Consider the following 22,913-nt stretch of genomic DNA (forward strand, 5'->3'; position numbering starts at 1 on the left):
GTAGCTACTCTCCACAGTATGGACACAGCCTGCTTTTCACTGCATCTTTATAGAAGACCTTGAAAAGAGGGTCAGCTAGGAGAGCTTGAAGTTCTGAAACTCTCCTTGTGAGGTGATTGCCAACAAAAACACAGTCTTTATAGATAACAGAGATAGTGAAGTTGTTGCCAGAAGATCAAAGGGGGGGACCCATTAGCCCGTAAAGAATTAGGTTAAGATCCCTTCATGTTATTGAATCAGACCTGGGAAGGAAGACATTGACTAGATCTGGAAACCAAAGAGTAAGAGAAAATAGAAAACCCACTTACTGGTGGGTATACTGCAGATATGGTGAACAGAACATGGTGTACTGCAGATATGGCGAAGTGAACAGAACTGTTTGAAAGGCCAGATGATTTCAGATGCAGTAGGCAGTCTAGTATATGTCTAACCTCTGTGTGATGGAGCAGTAACTGCTGAGATTGCAGTCAGATCAAAAACCTCTTCCACTTTCTGTGTATGTGGCTCTAGTAGATTCTTTTCTGATGCTCACCAAGCTGTCTCGGGCACACTCTCTTGTGAGTATGCAACCAGAGATCATCCATGCAATGAGGTGGAGAGATTGGTGGCTGGAAGACGAAACTTGCCCTGGTTCTGAGAGAGGAGATCCTTGACTCAGGGCAAGGTTATCAGTGACTTGATGGAGAGCTGATGTAGGTGTGTGAACCAATACTGCTTGGCCAAGCCAATGCCACTAGGATTAATGTTGCCTTGTGCCTTTTCAGTTTCTGGAGTACTTTTGGGATGAGAAGAACTGGAGGGAATGCAAATAGGAGATGAGTGGACTAGAGGAGAAGGAAGGCATCTGTAATGGAACTGGGGCTATGGCTCACCGTGGAGCAAATTCTCTTGCAATTGTTGTTCAGGTTAGCCAGAAATAAATTTATCATCAGATGCTTCCTTCCACTAGTAGAAGACCTGGAGAAGAATACCCTTCCTCATTGGGCACTTATGCTGGTCTATGAAATTCTTTTGACGGAAATCCACAATTGTGTTCCTTACCCCTGGAAGGTGAACAGATTTCAGAGATACCTTGTTTCTTACAGTGGAATGTATATGTATACAATCCTTCGAAGGAGACCATCTATGCTCTGGAGAAGGAATAGGCCTCCTCAATAAATGGAGAGGTTCTGTCTGGGATAGCTAGTCTAAACAGCACCCTGAGCTATGGTAGTCATGAGGGCTCGCAGTGTACAGGCACAGCCCCAATGGACACTGCTATTCTAAAAGAATCTGATCTCACATGCATGGGGCACATATGCACCTAGAGTGGAATCTGTGTGGACAATCACTCTCAGAAGAATCCTAAATACAAAGAAAGTTCTATGAAAGTCTTGGTAAAAAAGGAAGCAGCTTAAGCCTTGGAAAAAGAGATAACTGACTATTGAAGGAAAGTGGCATAACCGCTTTAATAAGTGTGTTTGGGAGAGAGTAAGTGAACAACAGATTGGATGATTGGTTCTTGTGTGCATGGGTGTGTGTGTGTATGTGTATATTGACATGGGTATAAGAGGGAGGCAGTGTGTTTGTGTGTGAGAGAAAGGAGTATTGCTGCAGGATTTAAAATCAGTCAAATGGGATATGTTAACAGGAGTGTTGTAAGCAAGACACAAGAAGTGATTCTTCTGCTCTACTCCATGCTGATTAGGACCACATTTCAGGGAAGATGTGGACAAATTGGAGAAAGTCCAGAGAAGAGCAACAACATTTATTAAAGATCTAGAAAACATGACCTATGAGGGAAGATTGAAAAAATTGGGTTTGCTTAGTCTGGAGAAGAGAAGACTGAGAGGGGACATGATAAGAGTTTTCAAATACATAACGAGTTGTTACAAGCAGGAGGGAGAAAAATTGTTCTCCTTAACCTGTGAGAATACGACAAGAAGCAATGGGCTTAAATTGCAGCAAGGGAGATTTAGGTTGACCATTAGGAAAAACATCATAATTGTCAGGATGGTTAAGCACTGGAATAAATTGTCTTGGAGGTTATGAAATCTCCATCATTGGAGATTTTTAAGAGGAGGATAAAAAAAAATACCTGTCAGGAGGATCTAGATAATACTTAGTCCTGCCATGAGTGCAGGGGACTGGACTAGATGACCTCTTGAGGTCCTTTCCAGTCCTACGATTCTATGAAATCTGTAAAATTAATAAAACTGGGAATTGGAGAGAGGGCCAGATTAACCAATGTGCACTCATTTCACTTGCACAGGACCGTCATCTTAGGGGGCTGCTAACAACCGGGAAAAACAAAAAACCAAAAGAAACTGTGCAGCACTGTGACCCTGTGTGCTGGGTCACAATGCCGCTCACTCAGATTTGGCCTGGCTGCCCTCCTGTCAGATAGAGGGATGGCCACACCAAACCTAAGCAGTACTGCAACCCTGTGCACCAGATTGCAACACCTCTCACTCAAGTTTGGTGTGGCTATCTCTCTGTCATGACAGAGAAGTGGCTGAACCAAACCTTTGTACTTGTGGTATGGTGCAAAGCAACCTGAATGCAGATGAGAATTTGGATCTCCTTATAATTCTTTTTATTTCACAAAATGAACAGTAATGTATTTATTCAGAAAAAAACATGATTTAATTGCATTATAAATAGCTTTCTGTGAAACCTGCCCCCTTTATTTTCTTATAGGAGTTTTGCCAAACTTATTTTATGTGTCTTCAACATTACATCATTGACAAATATTTTGGAATTTAGGAGCTATAAAGTCCTCTCAAATCTATATCTAACTAAGTGGTCAACAGTGTCTAAAACTTTTGGTAAAAGAATATTCCTTCATCGTTTTCTTTTCTTACCAATATAATTCTTTGAAATGAAGAAAGATTCTCCCAATGAAAGTCTACCATGGCACTATCAAGCCCAATTCTTTCTTTCAGTGCATCTGATTGCAGGTCTGTATCTGTTATAGAACCATAAAACCAGAGTTACAAATATACAACAGAAATAAAAAAGACTAGCACTTAGCTGCCTAACTATATTTTCCAGTTAGTACCTCACCAAAAGTAGCCATTGATCAAAGACTTTAGATGGCTTTTTGTTTACTTTTTAAAAGCTAAACATAAGATTTTTGTCAATTGAATCAGTTTCAAGAATGACATCATCTGAATAATACTGTAACAAATCCCTAGCCCTCTAGGACTCTACAGTTGTAGAGAATGTAGACATCCTGCTCCAAAAGCACAAACCCCTACCATTTCAGCTAAAGGAGAATCTCAATAGCTATTAGCAGTACAGGGCCTATGACACTAGAGCAGTTCAGATTCTATCCAGTGGAGGGCAGTGGTATACATGTACAGCAACCAGTTCATTACAGTACATAGCATTATATGCAGCCAACTTTACACAGTTAGCCTTCAGGTCTGTTGATATGAACACAATCACAAAAGTGTATCTGGGATGATTTACAGAGTTGTGTGAAAGTTTTACCAATATAGTTATTCTGGTATAGCCCCCCATGTGGACCCAATTATACAGGTATAAAGATGCCATACATCAGTATAGCTTATTCCTCTTCCCGTACAGGAATAGCTCTATCAGAATAGAGTGCCTTTATAGTGGTATAATTGTGTACCTTCTGATGTGGGGTGGGAGGTGGTTATCACAGAATCATGGACCTTGAGAGGTCATCTAGTCCAGGCCCCTGTGCTGAGGCAGGATCATTCCTGCCAGGTGTTTGTCTCACCGGTTCTTAAAAGCCTCCCATGATGGGAATTCTGCAGCCTCTCTTGGAAGCCTATTTTATGCTTAACTATCCTGATAGCTAGGAAGATTTTTCTAATATCTAACCTAAATGTTCCTTGCTGCAGATTAAGCCAATTACTTCTTGTCCTACTTTCAGTGGACATGGGGGACAATTGATCACAGTCCTTCCTATAACAATCTTTAGCATATTTACAAATTGTTATCAGGTGCCCTCCTCAGTCATCCTTTCTCAAGACTACACATGCCTAGTTTTTTTAAACCTTTCCTCATAGGTCAGGATTTCTAAACTTTTATAGTTTTTTTTGCTTTCTTCTGAACTCTCTCCAATTTATTTACATCTTTCCTAGATGCCCAGAACTGGATACAATGCTCCAACTGAGGCCTCACCAGTGTTAAGAAGAGTGGGAGAATTACCTCCCATGTCATACAAAGGACACGCCTATTAATAAATCCCAAAATGATATTAGCCTTTTTTGCAACTGGATCACATTGTTGGCTTATATTCAATGTGTGATGCACTATAACCCCCACACCCTGTTCAGCAGTACTACTGCCTCTTCAGTTACTCCCTATTTTGTAGTTGTGCATTTGATTTTTTTTCTTCCTAAGTGTAGTACTTTGCACCTGTCTTTCTTGACTGTCATCTTGTTGAGTTCAGACAAATTCTCCAATTTGTCAAGGTCATTTTGTATTCTAATCCTGCCCTCCAACTGTTTGCTACTCCCCCCGCTTGGTATCATCTGCATATTTTATAAGCATACTCTCCACTTGATTAACCAAATCATTAATGAAAATATTGAATAGTATCAGACCCAGGATAGACCCCTTCAGAGCCCCACAAGATACATCTTTCTAATTTGACAATGAACCATTGATAACTACTCTTTGAGAATATTCTTTCAACCAGTTTTGACTCACCTTATAAATAATGTCATCTAGACAACACTTCTTTAGTTTGCTTATGAGAATGTCATGTGGAACTGTGTCAAAAGCCTTAGTAAAATAAAGATATATCATGTCTACAGCTTCCCTCCCATCCACTAGGCCAGTGGTCCCCAACTGTGGGACACGCCCACTAGAATGTTTCGGGGGAAGCGGTGGGGCCCAGGCCAGCTCCCACAGGGAGTAGGGAGGGAGTGCCACACAGCCCTGCTCTGCCCCCAGCTCTGCCGCAGCCCTGGCTCCGGGCTCTTGGCTGTGGCTCTGCTCCCAGCCCCAGCCCCTGACTGTGGCCCAGCTGCAGCTTCTGCTCCCGCCCTCAGACCCACCCCCAGCCTCGGCCTTCAGCCACAGCTTCTCACAGCCCTGGCCCTAGCCCTGTGCCCAGCCTCAGGCCCTGGGTGCAGCTTCGTTCCTGGCTGAGACTTTGTTCCCAGCCCCAGCCCCACCCCCAGCTAAAGCCCTAGCCTTTGCCCCCTTACTCCTGTCAATGTCTGTCCCCCCCCGCGGAGCTGTGGCCCCACTCCTGGCCCCGGCTTGCAGGGGCGCAGACGGGGTAAGGGTGGGGCATGACTGTGTAAAGTTTGGGGACCACTGTACTAGGCCAATAACCCTGTCAAAGGTTGTACCACTAACTAAATTGGTAGAATCAAAGTGGTACAACTTGTGTGTGTAAACAAGCCTGAAGTATCTTCCTGAATCAGAGCCTTATAAATGTTACTTTCCTGGTTTATAAAGTCATCATAAACCTCTTGATTGACATACAGCTTTACTACGCGGTAGAGGTGACTAACAAATCTATATGCAGTGTTGTTGTAGCTAAGTCAGTACTAGGATATTAGAGAGACAGACAAGTTCAGTGAGGTAATATCTTTTATTAGACCAACTTCTGCTGGTGAAAGAGACAAGCTTTCGAGCTTATACAGAGCTTTTCTTCAGGTCTGGGAGCTCTTTGTAAGATTGAAAGCTTCTCTCTCTCATCAACAGAAGTTGGTCCAACAAAAGATATTACCTCACCCACCTTGTTTCTCTAATATCCTGGTACTGACAGCTACAACACTGTATATAGATTTACTAGGCACAGTTGAGGATACATGACTCCTTACCCAAGATTATTTAAAGTTTTAAACAAAATAAAGTAAAATTATGAGCTTGTACCTTGTTGTGATGATGTTGGCTTGTAACGTGTGCTAAGTAAATAATATAAGTTACCACTGTTTAGGAAAGAACTCCACTGTTGGGAATTTGATGCAAGGGAGTCACACAAGAGATTGAAAGGTTGCATGTGAGTGCTTATGTACTGACATTCCTTCCACATAGATTCAGTAATCCAGAGATGAGGAGTTTTATTAAACATATATGAACCTAAGGAACAAGAATTATAGGATTAGAACACATTCATCCTTTGCTTCTTAGATTTTCATCCACATGTCATACAAGTAAAATTAATTGATGCAAAAAAAGTAACTATGGTCTGTTCACTTAAGTTTGATCATGAACTGATAATATAAAGGACATTGTAGAAAGATCACTCTTTATGCTTTTTGGATGTTAAAACAGCATTGTTACATTACTATTACACTATTTTACCAATGTTAATGCTGTTTAATTCGAATGAGAGGTTATTTACTCTGTGCAGTATCTGGAGTTCTTTGAGATGTGTTCCCCTATGGGCGCTCCATTTCAGGTGCAGATGCACCGCATTTGCCTTTGATTGGAGATTTTTGGTAGCAGTGTCCATTCGGCCCATGGATCTGTTCCAGATATCCCTGAGCCCAATACTAAAGATACATAGAGCTGTGCAGGTGAATTACTCTCTGTTCCTACTCTACCACAAAGTTCTGCAAAAGGAAATGCTGAGGCAGAGGGTAAGGAGGCTGGGGAGTGGAGCACCTATAGAAAGACGCATCCCAAAGAACTCCTTTTACTGCACAAAGTAACCTCTCCTTCTTCTCTGAGTAGTGTCTCTATGGGTACTCCACTTCAGGTGACTTCTGAGTAGTATCCCTGAAAAGAGGAGGGAGCTTCAGAGTTAAGTCTAATACTGAAGGACAGAACTGCACAGCCAGCTGCAGCATCTGAGCTAGAGGCATGAACCAAAGCACAGTGTTTAGAAAAAATATGCAGTGAAGTCCAAGTTGTAGCTTTTCAAATTTCAACAACTGGAACATCTTTGAGTAATGCCACAGAAGTAAACTGAGACTTTGTAGAATGAGCTAGCATCCTAGAAGGAGATTAGATGTTGATAGATTTGTAACATGAAATAAATCATCCAGAGGTCCACTTTGAGAGTCTTGGATAGAAACAGTCTTGGAGACTCTCTAAATACCTAGATATCTAGACAGAAAGGTAATACCCTTCTGATATCCAAGGTATGGAAGGTAGCTTCCTCCCTGGTCTGATGTGGCTTTTGGAGAACAACTGGGAGATGAATGACATGATTAATATTAAATTCAGAAGACACTTGAGATGGAAATTTGGGATGTAGTCATAACAAAACTTTTCCCTTGAAACACTTTGTAAAGGGAGACTCTGCCATTAATGCCCTCATTTCTCTGTTCCTTGGAGGCACAAGTGTCAGCCACCAAGAATGCTGTTTCAATGCATAGGTGAAATAAAGAGCATGTAGCTAATGGCTCAAAAGAAACATCTCATAAGGGAATTGAGGAAAAAGTTCAAATCCCATACTGTGGTGGGTTCTTTAATCTGTGGAAAGAGACTCATCACTGACTAAGAGAGCTTCCCGGCATGAGGGAAAACATTTAAAACCTGAGGATCCTGGTATATAAAAAAATGCCAATATATATAAGAACCCTTGAAGTGGGGAAAAATAAAGGGAGAAAACAACAAACAACAGAACCACAAAAACTAAATACTATGAACTAGATGAAACTAAAGAAACAAAAGAATAACTATACTTAACTATTGAAATGGGCATGCTCAACGCTCTGTCTCATGCTGAAGGGCAACTGAGAAGGAACTGAAGACAGTTTGTCCACACAGCTCTACAGATATCTTCATACCTTGGTATGAGGATGTCTGGAGTGCATGCTCAGGCCGAATGGGCACTACTACTGAAGATCTCTGATCAAAGGCATATGGGGCACATGTGCACCAGAAGTGGAGAACCCATAGGAACACTACTCAAAGAAGAAATGTTGTTACAATGGCACTGTGTCATGCAGTTCAGACCCAAATTTTAGGTTTTATATTAAACATAACAATAAAAGGCTTATATTTTACAAAAATCCTGTTAATTAAATATTTTCATGGTTTATAAAAATGCAAGTATGTTTTTTGTATTTAAATACTTTCCTGAAATATTTGCAATCTATCACACAACAGAATTATCGTAGTGCATAAGAATCAGAAAGTGAAATTGGATATAAGCAGATTAGTCAAGATTTACAGTCAAACCCAGTTCAAGAAGGAAAAACAAACAACAACAACAACAGGCTTTCTATTGAACATTTGATGAGATTTTTCAAACTTTTCAGTTCTACTGTTATAAGGGCCAAATTCTATTCTCAGTTATATGATGTAAAACCAGAGAAACTCCAGTGACTTCACTGTAACAGAGTAGAAAGTATTATTAACAGCAGAGGCAAGAAAGACATTTAAATATATATGTTTATTACCTCATCTGTGTTTCTTTAAAGGTATCTAATTCTGCTCTTAGTTACACTCATGAGGCCCCTTTAATTTCAGTGGGGTTGTATAAGTATAACTGAAGGATAGGAGCTTTATTTACCATAATTTTCAAACTCTGATTGTGTATCCATAATATTTGCCAACATGCTGGAGTAGAGGAAGAAGTTCCACTCATTCTCAGGTAGGAATCCAAGTTCGTCTTGGGCTTGATTTTCACCACAGTTATTCTGCATGATCTTAGTGCAGAGCAGGAAAGAGAAGCAGAGCTGGTTTTCAGTGAAGAGGGCAGAAGAAACTGTCTGTAGAGGGGGAAAGGTGTGTGTCAATACTAATAGTGTAATATACTTAGAAAACACACAAAGGAGATATTTAAAGCAACGTCTACTCTACAAACTAGGGCTGTGATTCTCCTGCTTGAATACTGCTAGCATAAATATAAATAGCAGTGTGGCCACAGTAGCACTGGTAGAGGCAATGGAGGCACAGCTGAACCATGCTGAGTACATATGGGTACATACAGAGGAGGCCGTACTCAGCACAACTGAGCCGTGCTTCTGCTGCGGCTTCCCAAGTTATTGTGGGTACACTGCTGTTTATACTCACGCTAGCAGTATGCGTCCACAAGCAAGAGAATCACACCCATAGCTCATAGTGTAGACATAACTTCAGACACAAAGCTTCTTATAGTAATTAAGAAGGTTCATGTGTAAGTAACTGTATTGTATTTTGGTGACACCTCACCTTATAAACATTATTCGTCAACATGTCAATTATATCTTTAAGATGCCTGTTAAAGCTGTCTGTCTCATTCTCACATTCTTCCCAGTGCTCTTGGGTGGAATGCTTTCTTCTCTGCCGGCTAAGGGCTCGTACTGTTCCACATACAGAAGAAGTTGAATCTGACAGAGAATTTTGACTTTGCAGTTTATTCACAGAATCCATAGATTCTACAAAGATTTTATGGAACCACTCTAATGAAAACTGGTACATATAGTTTATCTTAATAAGATCTGCCACTACAAAGTAGAGCACAGCACCTCGAGTTGCAATAGGGAGATAGCTTTTACGTGTTTTTTCAATTGTGGCCTCTGTTTTTGCTGATGCTTCAACACGCTCAAAAATCTCTTTTGAAGTAACTTTTGTTCTTTTTAAGTTGTCAATGAGGTCCTGGTCATCTAATATGTGTCCTAAAATGTAAAAAAGGTTTTATTCAAATTGAAAATTTGTGAGCTAGAATGCAGCAGACAAATTAACACATTTTTAAAAAATAAGCCATGCTGTATTTTATGGAGATTACTTCATAAAGTGTATTTGTATTAATAAAGTTAGTTTAAAAAAAACCCCAAAAAACAAAAACAAAGTTTCACACAAAACCTAACTGATGTTAGTATTGTACTTCATATTATTTGCTTTTATATGGAATTTATTGTCTTGCTGTATAATTTATATTTATCTTCATACTTTACATAAATTGTAATGAAAATAAATTCACAGAAATAAAGTTACCTGATAATTTCACACACAAGAATTAATAGAAGAAACTGAAGCAGAATTTTATTGTTTGCAAGGCACATTAAGAAATTATCCATGTTCACTATCACATTACTGTATAGCATATTAAGCAATTTTGTTCTATACTTTCCTCAAACAGATGCACAGTGTGTCCTCAATTTCTGTAACATTGTTGCTTACCTTCTGTTTTCTGGAGCAGTTTAAGTGACTTTTGTTCCAGCTCTCGGAGTGTGATTTGGTCAGCAGAGATACTCTGCAATAATTTACAACGCTGTTGCTCTAATTTGGGTGTTTCATGAATTACTACAGTGGACAACAGTTGGTCCTGCAAACCTTGGAATGTTACAGTGAAGTTGATCATTGTGACCACATTACAAACTGCAGGGAGAAAATGGGGGTTGGCTTTTTGCGTCGTTATGTATAATCTGAAACCACAAAGCATTTTAAGTGTTAAGGGAATAAGTAGTAATGCATATATCAACATATCTTACTCATACATTTTCTTTTAATTTGAACTTCAGGTTAGGCATGAAGCACATTGGCAAGTTGAGGTGAGAGAAGGCAGTGCTTTCTTTGACCACGCTTTACGTGTTCTGTGAATGAAAATCTATCTAAAGAAGTATATTATGAGGGCATCCATCACAACAGGATTTGAGTATCAAATGTTTCTTGTCTAGCGCTTTCAATCTGGCATCTTTCAGCAACACTAAGAACACTTTAAAAATAAATTGGGTATTGGGTTAGACCCTTACAGAACCAAAAGGGGTGGAGTGAGGTGAGGTGAGGGGGCAGAAAAGATGGCTACACACCACTTTTATGTCCTCTTGATCTTGTCTGGGAGTTGGTTTGACTCCCACTACAAGTCAGAACGGCCTCAGGGTTGCTCTATTTTTTTTCTCCAGAAAATCAGCTATTTCTCTTCTCCCGCCCTAGCCCCAGCTTTATCCCTGTTAAATAGGGGTAGGAATGGGAGGTGTCCCACAGCCAGGACTGAGGTAAATGGAAAAGGTATCCAGATTGTCAGGTGCTCCCCAATGAGGAGTCAGCCACCATAAAGCTGTTTTACTCCACCCCATGGCAGACTGGGGCATGAACTGTAGATACCACACGAGCAACCTGTCCCTGTGTGACCCTACCCCCTGATTAAGGACACTACACATTCAGATAAACTGAATCCCAAAGGGGTGACCAAAAGACCTCCTAAGAGACTGACCACATTTGTCTTTTTCTTTCACTCTGACTCTGTCTCTTGCAGGGGAAGGAGATGAAAAAGTACCTTTTTGTTTGTTTTGTTTGTAGAAATCCCATGTGTGCCTCAAACAGGGAAGACTGTGTAAGCAGTACAAATTGTGGACTGGTGAGGATGCAGGGGGTCCCACACCCACAACACCAAGTCTCACTATTCCTCTGATGTAATCAAATATCTGTGAATCCTACTGGAAAAGTTTCCTCTTCTTGTTCTGGGCCACATAAAGGCTGACAATTTACTACTGCTGTAAGTTATTCCATTAGCTCAAGGTGCAGAAGTCTATGCAGTGGATTTAAAGGGTCAAAACTCATTGATAACTCATGTGGGCCTGCTCTAGGGACGGAATACAGGTTGTGTAGTGAAGGATGCTGCTGTCTGTGTGACCTCTGCCCCATTTGCTGCAGTAATAGGAAGTTGCGTGGTGAATGACCTTATGGATTTCAGGAAGAGAAAGGATGGTCTTATGGTTAAGACTGTTGAATGCTGTCCCTGCTCCTGCTACAGAATTCCTATATTATGCTAATCATTTCACTTAAATGAAACTTTTCACAGGTGACCACTAACTGGGTGTTCTTCACTTTATGGGTGCCTGACTTGAGAGCTTATGGTCAAATCTGTAGAAGTGCAGAGCACTCACAGCTGCCACTGAAGTCAAAGGAATCTGTGCTTTGAACATATAAAATGTTATATTAAATTAAGGTTGCCTGTTGATAGCTTGTGCCCTTTCCAGAATATTGAGTTCAGCAAAACTAAAACTTCTGAAAACACAGAAATATAGAATTATGGTAAATGCCCTCGCAAACTTAACTCTGCCCTCACTGGAACTAGCAATAGCTACTGGCAGTTATCTGAATGCACTCCAGCTGCATTCTCTGTGTTAGGTGTAACTGTATTGAATAGAGGAGGAATAAGTTGGAGCAACTTGAAAGAGCTGTGATTGTGATATGAGGAGATCTGGTTCTGAGTCCCCCTCCATTTGTGTTATCAAAGGAAAGAGATGCATGTGTACCTTGATAGTCCAGTCTGCATCATTTCAGTACAGAATTGTGTAGTCTGTCTCAGTAGAGAGTACTGGGGTCTTCTTACCATGGGTACTGTCATAGTGAGGGGGATATGAGAGAAGTCTGGATTTCATGATGCGCAGGAGAAAGTATAAGTTTAGGTGGTGACCTGTGTGTAAGTGTGAAGGGGCTGTAAAAGGGTATAAAGTGATTGTTAAATTTTACAAGTATGGTATTCTGTTGGGGGAGTAGGCTCATAGTTTGAACATAGGGAAGCGCAGTTTGCTCCTGTCCATTACAATGCAAAGACAGAGTGCAAATATGTGAGTTATGGATCTTGTGGGGGTCTCACTCAAAGAGGGCAGAGTTAAGGTTGTGTGGGTGTTTATCTTAATTCTGTATTCCTGGTTTTCAAAAATTTGAGTTTTGCTGAACTCAGTGTTGTGGAAGGGCACAGGCTATCACCAGGCAACCTTAACTCTGCCTTACTGGAGTTTTTTGCCATTTAGCTTCCTAGTTCTTTTTTAAACAGAAAAAGAGAAATGTTGGTTTGTAGGAGTTAGTGCAGCGGTTCTCAAACTGTGGGCTGGGACCACAAAGTGGGTCTCAACCCCGTTTTAATGGGGTCACCAGGCTTAGACTTGCTGGGGCCCAAAGCCTGAGCTTCACTGCCTGGGGTCAAAGCTGAAGCCTGAGGGCTTCAGCCCTGGGTGGCGGGCTCAGGCTTCAATCCCTGCCTCTGGGATCGTGTAGTAATTTTTGTTGTCAGAAGGGGGTCATGGTGCAATGAAGTTTGAGAACCCCTGAGTTAGTGCTCATTTAGGCATTTGTAGTTCTCACTTAGGTTTGCAGTTGATATGTTTCTGTGGCTAGGTTATAAAAGATATAGGATAGATATATGGAGACAATACCGGCATAACTATATCATTGTAGCTATGCTGGCATAACTGCATATTGTAGATGCAGCCTGCATTGATGGAAGGGATTTTTCTGTTGGTATAGGGACACCACCTCCCCTAACAAAGTTAGCTATGTTGACAAAAGCATTCTTCCATCAACACAGCTGCATCTACACCAGGTGTTAGGCCAGCATAGCTATGTTGGGGTGTGTTTTTTCACACCGCTGATCAATGTAGCTATGTCAACCTCACTTTTAAGTACAGATCAATTCCTAGCTTCTATACAGTGCTTTTCAGCAGTAGAACTTTACATCATTAACCCCATTTTACATGTGGGAAACTGAGGTACAGAAAGTTGAAGTGACTTGCCCAGCAGGCCAGTGGCTGAGCCAGGAATAGTCCCCCAGACAAGTGGTTTTTCCACTAGACGACATGATTGGTACATAATTCCTAAGTGCTCCTCCCCCATCCTAACATTTTATTAGAGAGGAATGGGGATAATGGTCATGCTTTGAAATTTTGCCAGTGTGTATTTGCTAACAGAGCTGATGAGAAAAATCTCACCCATATCTATGTGCTAAACCCTCAATAGTTTTATTACTTGGTTGTTACAGTAGCTTCAAGCGTGAGAGAGAAATCTGGTATGTCTCTCTCCTTCTCCATCTCTTGATCCCCCACCATTCCCTGGAACATATAGCCCTCTGCCAACATTTCCAGTTCCCCCTCTCCTTCCCATCCCATTCAGCCATTAATTAGCACGGCAGAAGCCATTAACATGTAAGAAGTTGCTCCTTGCTGACTCCTGCCCTGTGCTGCTGACTAAAAATATCACAGGCAGCACTTTACTGGAGGGCCCCACACTACCTTGCTTATGAAGCCACAGATGCACACTCAACTAGCACCTCATTTCCATTGCCCACCTGCAGATGGGACTCCTGCACCTACTTCAGTCAGGCTTCCCCAGCCATGCCTCAGGTCCACCCAGTCTGCCCCTTCTCCAAACTGAGCCCATCTCCCATACACTTTCACCAGCTCCACCCACACATATCAGTGATGTGTAACTTAACTATTCATTTTCTGGATTTCAGATGTTTAAATCTGTTACCTTCAGTTCCTCCTCCCCCCCCCCGACCTCCCATGGAGGAGCCGGTCAAGAAGCTCAAACAGACCAAGAGGAGCAGTGTTCCCCAGATCACACAGCAGGTAAGGAGAGGGGCTCAGACCCCTGCACAGGGGCAGGGCTCCTCCAGATCCTATCACTTATACGGAAGGAGAGAATTCAGGGCAGAAAGTCTCCCCCAACCTCATTCTCCAATTCTCTTTTTCCCCTCCCATTTCCTCTAATCCTTACCCTCTCTCCCTTACCTGAGCCCCCCAGCTTCTCTTCCCTCTCCTACAACCCATTCCTATTTATCCTCCTCTCCAGGATACTTGCATCCTTCATGGCACACCCCCACAGCCCCTCCCAATTACTACCTATCTTGCCCCTTAACCACCCCTACAGTCCCAGTGCACATTCATACATGTAATTTATTTTCTTTTCAAAAATAGTTCCTGTGACTTCTGAATATTCTGTATTCAGATTGTACTTCTCAAAAAACAAATCAAAAACACACTTTGACTGAGGCAGATTTTTCTCAAATGTTTACTGTTCATTCTCAGATTTCTACTCATGGTAGGTTTCAAACTTCAAACTAGAATGTGAACTTAGTGAAATGCTATTTTTTCCCTGGGGGCTATATCTTGCTGAAATGACCTACTTTTGCATAGCTAACCCTACCCCCTAAACTGACATGAAGCATAGCAAATTACAAGAAAAACTGTGTAAACATGCAGGTTTCAGAGCATTTAGAAGAGTTGTGCTTTACACAGGAAGGGCTTCCCAACCTTAACTGAAGAAGAGCTAGCACTTCTTTATAATATTGTATGAAATTACAGGGAGAATGGAGCAGAGGGGCTCTACACATCCATCAGCATTACAGAAGGCTCAGAGGGATGTTAAGTGAGATTCTCAGTTGAAAGAATTACCAATGCAGATAAATACAGGCTAAAACAATAGCTCTGAGAAGTATGATCCCCCCCTCAATGTCAATGGGTGTTCCCTTCCTGCCCCCCCAGTGCTGGAGAGTTTCTGATATGCATCAAGCAAACTGTTCTCAGTTCCTCACCCCAGTATCAGCACTGTATTTTGGGGGGCATGCTCTGAGCAGCATGTCTGTTTTAAGCTCCCCATCCACAGAGGCAAGGCTTTCTCAGGTTCTGGTTCATATGTGGGGGTTAGGGAGAGGGGCTCAGATCCCCTTAGAAGGGCAAGGTATCCCAGATCACCTGATGGGAATAGAAAATGGGGCTCAAGCACCTCCAGAACAACTAGCCCTCTCCAGAACCTGGCTCACGAGGGGGACATGGAAGGGAGGTCAAACCCCACACATGGGCAGGGAACCCCAGATCCCAGCTCACGTGGTGGGTAGGGAAAGCAGCTCAGAACATCTCACTCTCCAAATAGGCAAGCCTCCTCCAGAAGCTGGCTCACATGTGGAGGGGCAGAGAAAGGGTCATACCCCTGTAGATGGATTGGGGGGGTTCCAGATTGTGGCACACATATGGGAGAGAATGTGGGGCTGACAGGTGTCCCTGCCCCTATCCTCCTTCCCAGTGTCCCACCCCTCCTCCAATCCCAGGGGCACTGTCATAAATATGAAGGGAAGGGTAACCACCTTTCTGTATACAGAACTGTAAAATCCCTCCTGGCCAGAGGCAAAACCCTTTCACCTGTAAAGGGTTAACAAGCTAGGATAAACTCCCTGGCACCTGACCAGAATGACCAAAGAGGAGACAAGATACTTTCAAAGCTGGCAGAGGGAACAAAGGGTCAGTCTGTCTGTCTGTGGGATGCTTTTGCCGGGAACAGATCAGGAATGCTCTTCATAACTCCTTAGAACTTCTGTTAAGTGAGTAAGTAATCTAGCTAGAAATGTGTTAGATTTCCTTTTGTTAAATGGCTGGTGAAATAGGTTGTGCTGAATGGAATGTATATTCCGGTTTTTGTGTCTTTTTGTAACTTAAGGTTTTGCCTAGAGGGATTCTCTATGTAAGGTATTCACCATCCCGATTTTACAGAGGTTATTCGTTTACTTTTTCTTTAATTAAAATTCTTCTTTTAAGATCCTGATTGCTTTTTCATTGTTCTTAAGATCCAAGGGTTTGGGTCTGCGTTCACCTATGCAAATTGGTGAGGATTTTTACCAACCTTCCCCAGGAAAGGGGTGTAGAGCTTGGGGGGATATTTTCGGGGGAAGATGTCTCCAAGTGGGCTCTTTCCCTGTTCTTTGTTTAACACGCTTGGTGGTGGCAGCATAGGGTTCAAGGACAAGGCAAAGTTTGTACCCTAAGCTGGTAAGAATAAGCTTAGGGGGTCTTTCATGCAGGTCCCCACATCTGTACCCTAGAATTCAAAGTGGGGAAAGAACCTTGACAGGCACCATTTCAGATTTTGGTGGTGGGGGGGGGGGAGGGAGCAACTTTAACCATGATACTAAGTTAAAGGCTAAATCACCATCCCTTTCTTACCTTAATCACCCTGTCTCTGTAAACAAAATACTGCCTCCCTGCCCCAGGGGCACCTCTCCTTTTCAGAACTTACATTTCACACTAATGCTGTTCTGTAGTTAAGAGCTCCACCAGGGCGCTTGCACACCTCCTGTATGAAACTGGAGGGGGGGAGCTCCGCCCTCCCCTGCTCCCCCTAATTGGCATCATTGCCCAATCCTCATCACCAGATCATCAACCTCCCCTCCCCCATTATTACCTACACCTTCACCTCTAATCACCCTCCCCTCCCAACAAGCATTTGCTTGTGCAGTTTGTTTTCTTTTCCAAAAATAGTTTTATCGCCTCTGAATATTCTCCTGTATTCACTTTACAAATCTGGACCAGATTTAAACTCTCAGGATATGTCTATACTGCAATTAAAAACTTATGGCTGGACCGTGCCAGCTGACTTGGACTTGCAGAGCTCAGGCTAAGGGGCTGTTTATCTGTGGTGTAGAGGTGATCCCCACACCTCATAGGGTCCCAAAGCCTGAGCTCCAGCCCTAGGCCAACCATCTACACTGCAATTAAACAGCCCCTTAGCCCGAGCTCTGCAACCCACGAGCCTGTGTCAGCTGGCACGGGCCAGCCACAGGTATTTAATTGCAGTGAAGATATACCCTCAGTGCCTGGGGCAATGCTCAGATTCAATAACATATCTCAGAGCCACACAGGTCCTGTGACACAGAAGTAATTTTCCAGATACTGTAGTTAGCCTCTCTCTCGTCACATGTGCAGTGTGAGCCATTAGGAGTGTAAATACGTTCATGAGCCTTAGAACTGCTTGGCACGTGCCTAACTGGAGAAGCAAACTCTATTTCAAATAATATTTTCCCCAAAAGGCTGGTGGGTGCCATGCACTCTGTTGAGATAATCCTTGAGTGTAACACTATTATGATGATCTGAGCCCTGGTTTGATCTCTACCTGTGAACAAAAAGTGTCAGAATGTGTTTTCTGGGGGCTGTATCTTGGGAACAACTTGGTCAAATGGCCCCAATTCTGGATCACTACCAGAACTCTGTGCCCCATGAGGAACATCAAATTTCATGGCAATCCTAGTAATCATGTGGATTTTAGAATACTTAGAGCAGAGGTGGGCAAACTATAGCCCGTGGGCCACATCCGGCCCGTGAGACCATCCTGCCTGGCCCTTGAGCTCCCTGCCAGGGAGGCTAGCCCCTGGCCCCTTCCCCACCATCCTCCCTCCCTTATGCCACCGCGCTATGCCACCGCGCAGGCAGCACTCTGGGCTGCATGCTCCTGCAGGGCAGAGCGGCAGTGTGTCTGGCTCCGGCCAGGTGGCGCGGCTTCAGACATGCTGCAGGGGGTGGTTGGATAGATGTGGGGCGGGAAGTGGGAGGGGGCGGATAGGGGGCGGGGGCCAGGCTGTCTGGGGAGGCACAGTCTTCCCTACCCGGCCCTCCATATAGTTTTGCAACCCCAATGTGGCCCTCAGGCCAAAAAGTTTGCTCACCCCGACTTAAGAGTCAAGCTTTCAACAGAAAGCTGGTCTTAAGTTTAACACTCTGATAAATCAGGGCCTAGGTGTCTCAGATTAGGCACCCAAAATTAGTGGATACTTTTGACCTTAATGTCTCTGTGCCTCAATACCCCTTCTGTAAAATGGGGACAATACAATTCATTTTCATGGAGGTGTTGTGAAAATGAATTATTTAATGTTTGTGAAGCAATCGCATACCTTAATGATAAGCATCACAGAAAAGACCATGAAGAAACTAATAATTTTGGACCTTAATGTCTCTGTGCCTCAATACCCCTTCTGTAAAATGGGGACAATACAATTCATTTTCATGGAGGTGTTGTGAAAATGAATTATTTAATGTTTGTGAAGCAATCGCATACCTTAATGATAAGCATCACAGAAAAGACCATGAAGAAACTAATAATTTTGGACCTTAATGTCTCTGTGCCTCAATACCCCTTCTGTAAAATGGGGACAATACAATTCATTTTCATGGAGGTGTTGTGAAAATGAATTATTTAATGTTTGTGAAGCAATCGCATACCTTAATGATAAGCATCACAGAAAAGACCATGAAGAAACTAATAATTTTGTCTTCAAAGCAGAGTTTATACTGTGCAGTAAATAAGGCATGTGGCACACATTCAACAACAAAGAGAAAACAAAGTATTGAATAGCTACTCATTAAATGAGCACTATCCATGCTCTTATTGAATGAAGCAGGGGTCCTGAGGAAAAAATAATATGTGATCATATAAATCAATACAGTATCACAATGGATACGCACAAAGGAGTTGAATTAAGATTGCACAGGCAACCTTAATTCTTGCATTTTCTAACTTTACTTTGCTACCTTAATAATGTTCTTAAAATACATTTTGAGAGTGTAATTTAATATATAGTACAATTTAATACAATAGTAGTTAGAACAATTGTCACTAATGAGGACAGTTACCTAAAGTTGTGGTTGTATTCAATTTCAGCATCTCCAATCCTGATGAAGTCTTTACCTCCTCTACTGTAGATTTCCTTTCTTAAGATTGGCTTTAAATTTGAATCCAAAGTTTCAGTAAGATCCTAAAACCCATAAATATATTGTCTACATTGCAATCATTATGGTTAATTAATAAGCTTAAATAATTATTTAGCTTTGTGAGCTCAAAATTAGATATACACCTTGGGTTTTATCGTTACATTTAATTTCTGGAAGGATATTCATATCCTCTGTGCCCAGCCTGGAACTCCCCTTAAAGAGGGACCCAGGAACTGTGGGTACTAGAGACGCCCTGTCAGTGATACTCCATTGGAATCATGCTGCCTAGAAATGGAAGTGTGGGGATGGCAAGGACACAGAGCTAATGCAGAGGCATAAGTCCTCAATGCAGATGGCTCTGGCATTCTGATCCCATAGCAGTCCATGTAGCTGACTGAGATTTTCTTGTATGTATGTGGTTTTATGGAGAAACTGTCAGTGCTTATGGCCTGTTCTCCACACCAGTTTTAACGCAGTGCAACTCCATTGACATCACTGGAGTTACTACTAATTTACATCAGTGTCAGTGAGGAGAATCAGATTCCTAGAGCTTTAGACAGATGTTTATTATTAAATTTAAATAAATAAAACTACAAAGTAGTTCCATCACTTCCATTGCTCTCCTACTCTTACACCTTTGACAAGGGAAATTAACATTCAAATGCACTCTATTCTTCTTACATGTATAGTTTTCTGATGGGAATTTTTTTCCTTGTTATTAACTCAGAACCCCCCTGTGGTGGGATGGTTATCCTGCTCCGGCCCTGATGGGCTTAAAACAGGCCCGGGAGAGGGCTGTGCCAGGGGAAAAGCTGGGCTGATTGGGAAAGCAGCCACAGCTGTAGCCAGTGCAATGAGGGCCCAGCTGGCCCTTATAAGAGGGCTGTGGGCCAGAAGAGGATAGATACTCTCTCTAGCTTCCTAGAGGGAGAAGGAGCTGGCTGCCTAGGAAGCTAAGAAGGGTACCTAGGGTGGAGCAGTGCGGGGGAAGGGCAGAGGGAGCTGGGGAGCTCCAGCTGAGCAAACCCCCAGGCTGCAGGCCTAGTTAAGGACACACAAAAGGTACTAGCAGGGTACCTGAAGTGGAGCAGTGCTGGGCAAGGACAGAGGGAGCTGGGGAGCTCCAGCCTAGCAAAGCCCCAGGATGCAGGCCTAGTGAAAGGCCTATAAAAGGGTACTGGGGCTGCAGAGGGGCAGCCCAGAGATAGGCAGCAGGTTCAAACCTCCCTTGCCAATGATGAGTGGCTTTTACAGACTTCAGTCTGCACCAGTGAGAGGGGGCTAGATGGTGACTAGCAGTAGCCACTGAGGCAAGGAGGGGGATAGGGGTTCCCCTGGGTGGGGAGACTCGGATTGTGGGTTACTGCTGGGGTGAAACCCTGATGAGGAGGGCACTGGGGTCTGGGAGGGACTCGGGCCAGCGGCAGGCAAGACACTGGCCTGCAGAGGGCGCTCCTGGCTGGAAGAGCTAATTCCCAGGACAACCAACAAGAGGTGCTGCGCGGGTGAGTCGTTGCCCCGCGACACCCCCCCAAAATTAAACCATACTACCTTTAGTAGAATGGAGTCTCCAATTTGCATGGCATTTTCCAAAGTTCTTAGGTAACTGGAATCAGAAGCATGGATTTGTCGTAGCTTGTCACCTTCCATTTGACAAATCCATTTGTAAGCCTGTTTCTGTGGATCAATTAGTAAAGGCCATCGTTGTCCAGTCTTAACAAGGATAGCATTCTCAATGGAGTACTGGTCGAGAGGCAAACCTTCATTTTGCCATTTACTGACCTAGAAAAGTTTCAATTTTCAATATTTGAATATTTTTACATTTTTGACAATCCTTGTTATTGCATGGATACAATGCTTACAATTAACTATATATAAAGACATACACAATGTGATGCAACAAAACACAACAATCTAGATTGTAAATAATCTCAGTAAAATACTTGGACCTCTGCATTTTACTCTTAGTAAATCGGGTTTGGAATCAAGTGTTCTGAAAGGGGGAAGTCCTGATTTTGATGTAAAAAAATCAGCTGTGCCCCTCACCATCTGCTCATGTTATTACCTCATTTTTTTCTGTCATAGCTGTTATTAGGGAATAATTTGGAGACACAGGAATGATGTTCTCATTACACAATCTCAGACATTCGTTTATTAGCTGCTGACGATATCCTGCTGATAACACGCCGCTGTAGATAATGCATGCTGCTGAAACAAGGGCATCACCCATAATACCTTGCAGCCTTTTGTCCAGGTTATTAACAGATTCTTTCCATCGCTCCTAACACATCCAAATGAAATATCATTTACAATAAAAATGTAACTGTTTTTAAATGTATCAAAGTTTACTGTATACAATTATGTGGAATAGAAATTGGGAGTGTAATTGAAGTGACAGTTGCAACTCTGGACCAAGGAAAGGAATCATTACTGAAGCACCTCAATACTGACTAGTCATGATAGGGAAGACTTCCTCCTGCCCTGCAGAACAAGTCATAATAGGGGAGGCCTCTTTCTGCCTTGCAGTACAGGGGATTGGAAATACTGTTGTACCTGCTAGAGGGAGGAAACTAAGGTGCAGCTGTTGAAAGGTGGGAAGGTTGTTTTTTATTGGGCAAGAATAATCCTCAGAAAGGCACTTCTCTTCTTCTGCCCAGGGCTGGGATCTAGTTATTAAACTTGACAGGCCAGCACAAAAGGCCACAACAGCATGGTAAGCCATACGGTAACGTGGGAGAGGGGAAGCACTATGCGAAAAGGGGAGGCAGCTTCCTACCCCTGAAAAATGTAAATGAAGTAAAAATGACGCTTTTATGCTTGAATGCTCTGAGGCCAAAAAGTGGACAATACAAAAAATGAAAGGCAATACCATCTCATCCGCCAGAGCTGTACTTAATATCGATACTCGCTGTAGACGCTGAGTTGCCAGTTGCTTTCGAGTTGCTAGCATTTCTCTCTGGGCTATGCTCTCTTGATAGCTTGCCTCTAAATTCTGTTCATGTTCTTCAATCTAATAATCGATTGGCAGACAATAGATCAAGGTTTTTATTTTTTATTTTGACTGAGGGGCGCCTGCCTGCCTGCCATTTATCAGACTTAAGAGACCTACTTCATTGCTTCTATTACTACATGTGCTACCGATGTAACAGGCTTGAGCTTATTTAAGAAAGTAAGAGCTTACATTGCAGTAACTGAGAGTTGTTTCACATTGCATTGCTCTAAAACTTAGTCTTCTCATTATTCACTGTCTGACAATAAGATGTCAATCCACGAATGGCAAATGATCACAGCAATTTTGAGGCTAAGTCACCTCTAGTCTTTACCCTCTCTGAAGTATAGGCACAACACAAATTTCTATTCATTTTCAAGTGGGCCTTTCCTATGTTTTGGAGCAACATTTTCCCTTGGTACTGAAATTGTTCTTTTGGGGTTATTTATTACTATTGATTACTTTTCTCTTGTTTAACACTTCCTGCATTAATAAGTCCTCCTCCCACAGTAAAGGTCAGTGTCCCAAATTTGAACTGTAGTTGGTTGAGAGGAATGAAGCAAACCAGGAGGCATTGGAAGCTATTTCTCACTATTTTTTAAGCTTTGCTGAAGTTTGATTAAAGGCCTGATCTTGCAGTCCTAGTGCAGGTAAAACTCCCATTGAAGTAAATGAGACATCACACAGGAGTTCCACAGTCTTAGGACTGTAGGACTGGGCCCCAACTCTCTAGTAAAGAAGTGTCTCTCCCTTCAGAAGCTTTTAAAATAAAAATAACTGGTACAAGTTTTAGTAGGGTCTATGAAAAATATGAA

General features: G+C 42.5%; 1 protein-coding gene across 1 annotated transcript in view; it reads right to left on the reverse strand.

The window, feature by feature from the left end:
• Positions 1–22,913, reverse strand: part of DNAH14 (dynein axonemal heavy chain 14) — a 485,531-nt gene that overhangs the window by 69,627 nt on the left and 392,991 nt on the right. The window contains exons 66-74 of the mRNA XM_048843312.2: positions 21,979–22,119; positions 21,175–21,390; positions 20,661–20,891; positions 19,032–19,153; positions 10,033–10,277; positions 9,082–9,527; positions 8,441–8,639; positions 5,848–6,054; positions 2,844–2,947 (exon numbers count right to left, since the gene is read on the reverse strand). Coding sequence (XP_048699269.2) covers positions 2,844–2,947; positions 5,848–6,054; positions 8,441–8,639; positions 9,082–9,527; positions 10,033–10,277; positions 19,032–19,153; positions 20,661–20,891; positions 21,175–21,390; positions 21,979–22,119 — 1,911 coding nt within the window. The remainder of the gene's footprint in view (positions 1–2,843; positions 2,948–5,847; positions 6,055–8,440; positions 8,640–9,081; positions 9,528–10,032; positions 10,278–19,031; positions 19,154–20,660; positions 20,892–21,174; positions 21,391–21,978; positions 22,120–22,913) is intronic.

This window comes from Caretta caretta, chromosome 3 (genome assembly GCF_965140235.1).
Source record: "Caretta caretta isolate rCarCar2 chromosome 3, rCarCar1.hap1, whole genome shotgun sequence".
Taxonomy (NCBI): Eukaryota; Metazoa; Chordata; order Testudines; family Cheloniidae; genus Caretta; species Caretta caretta.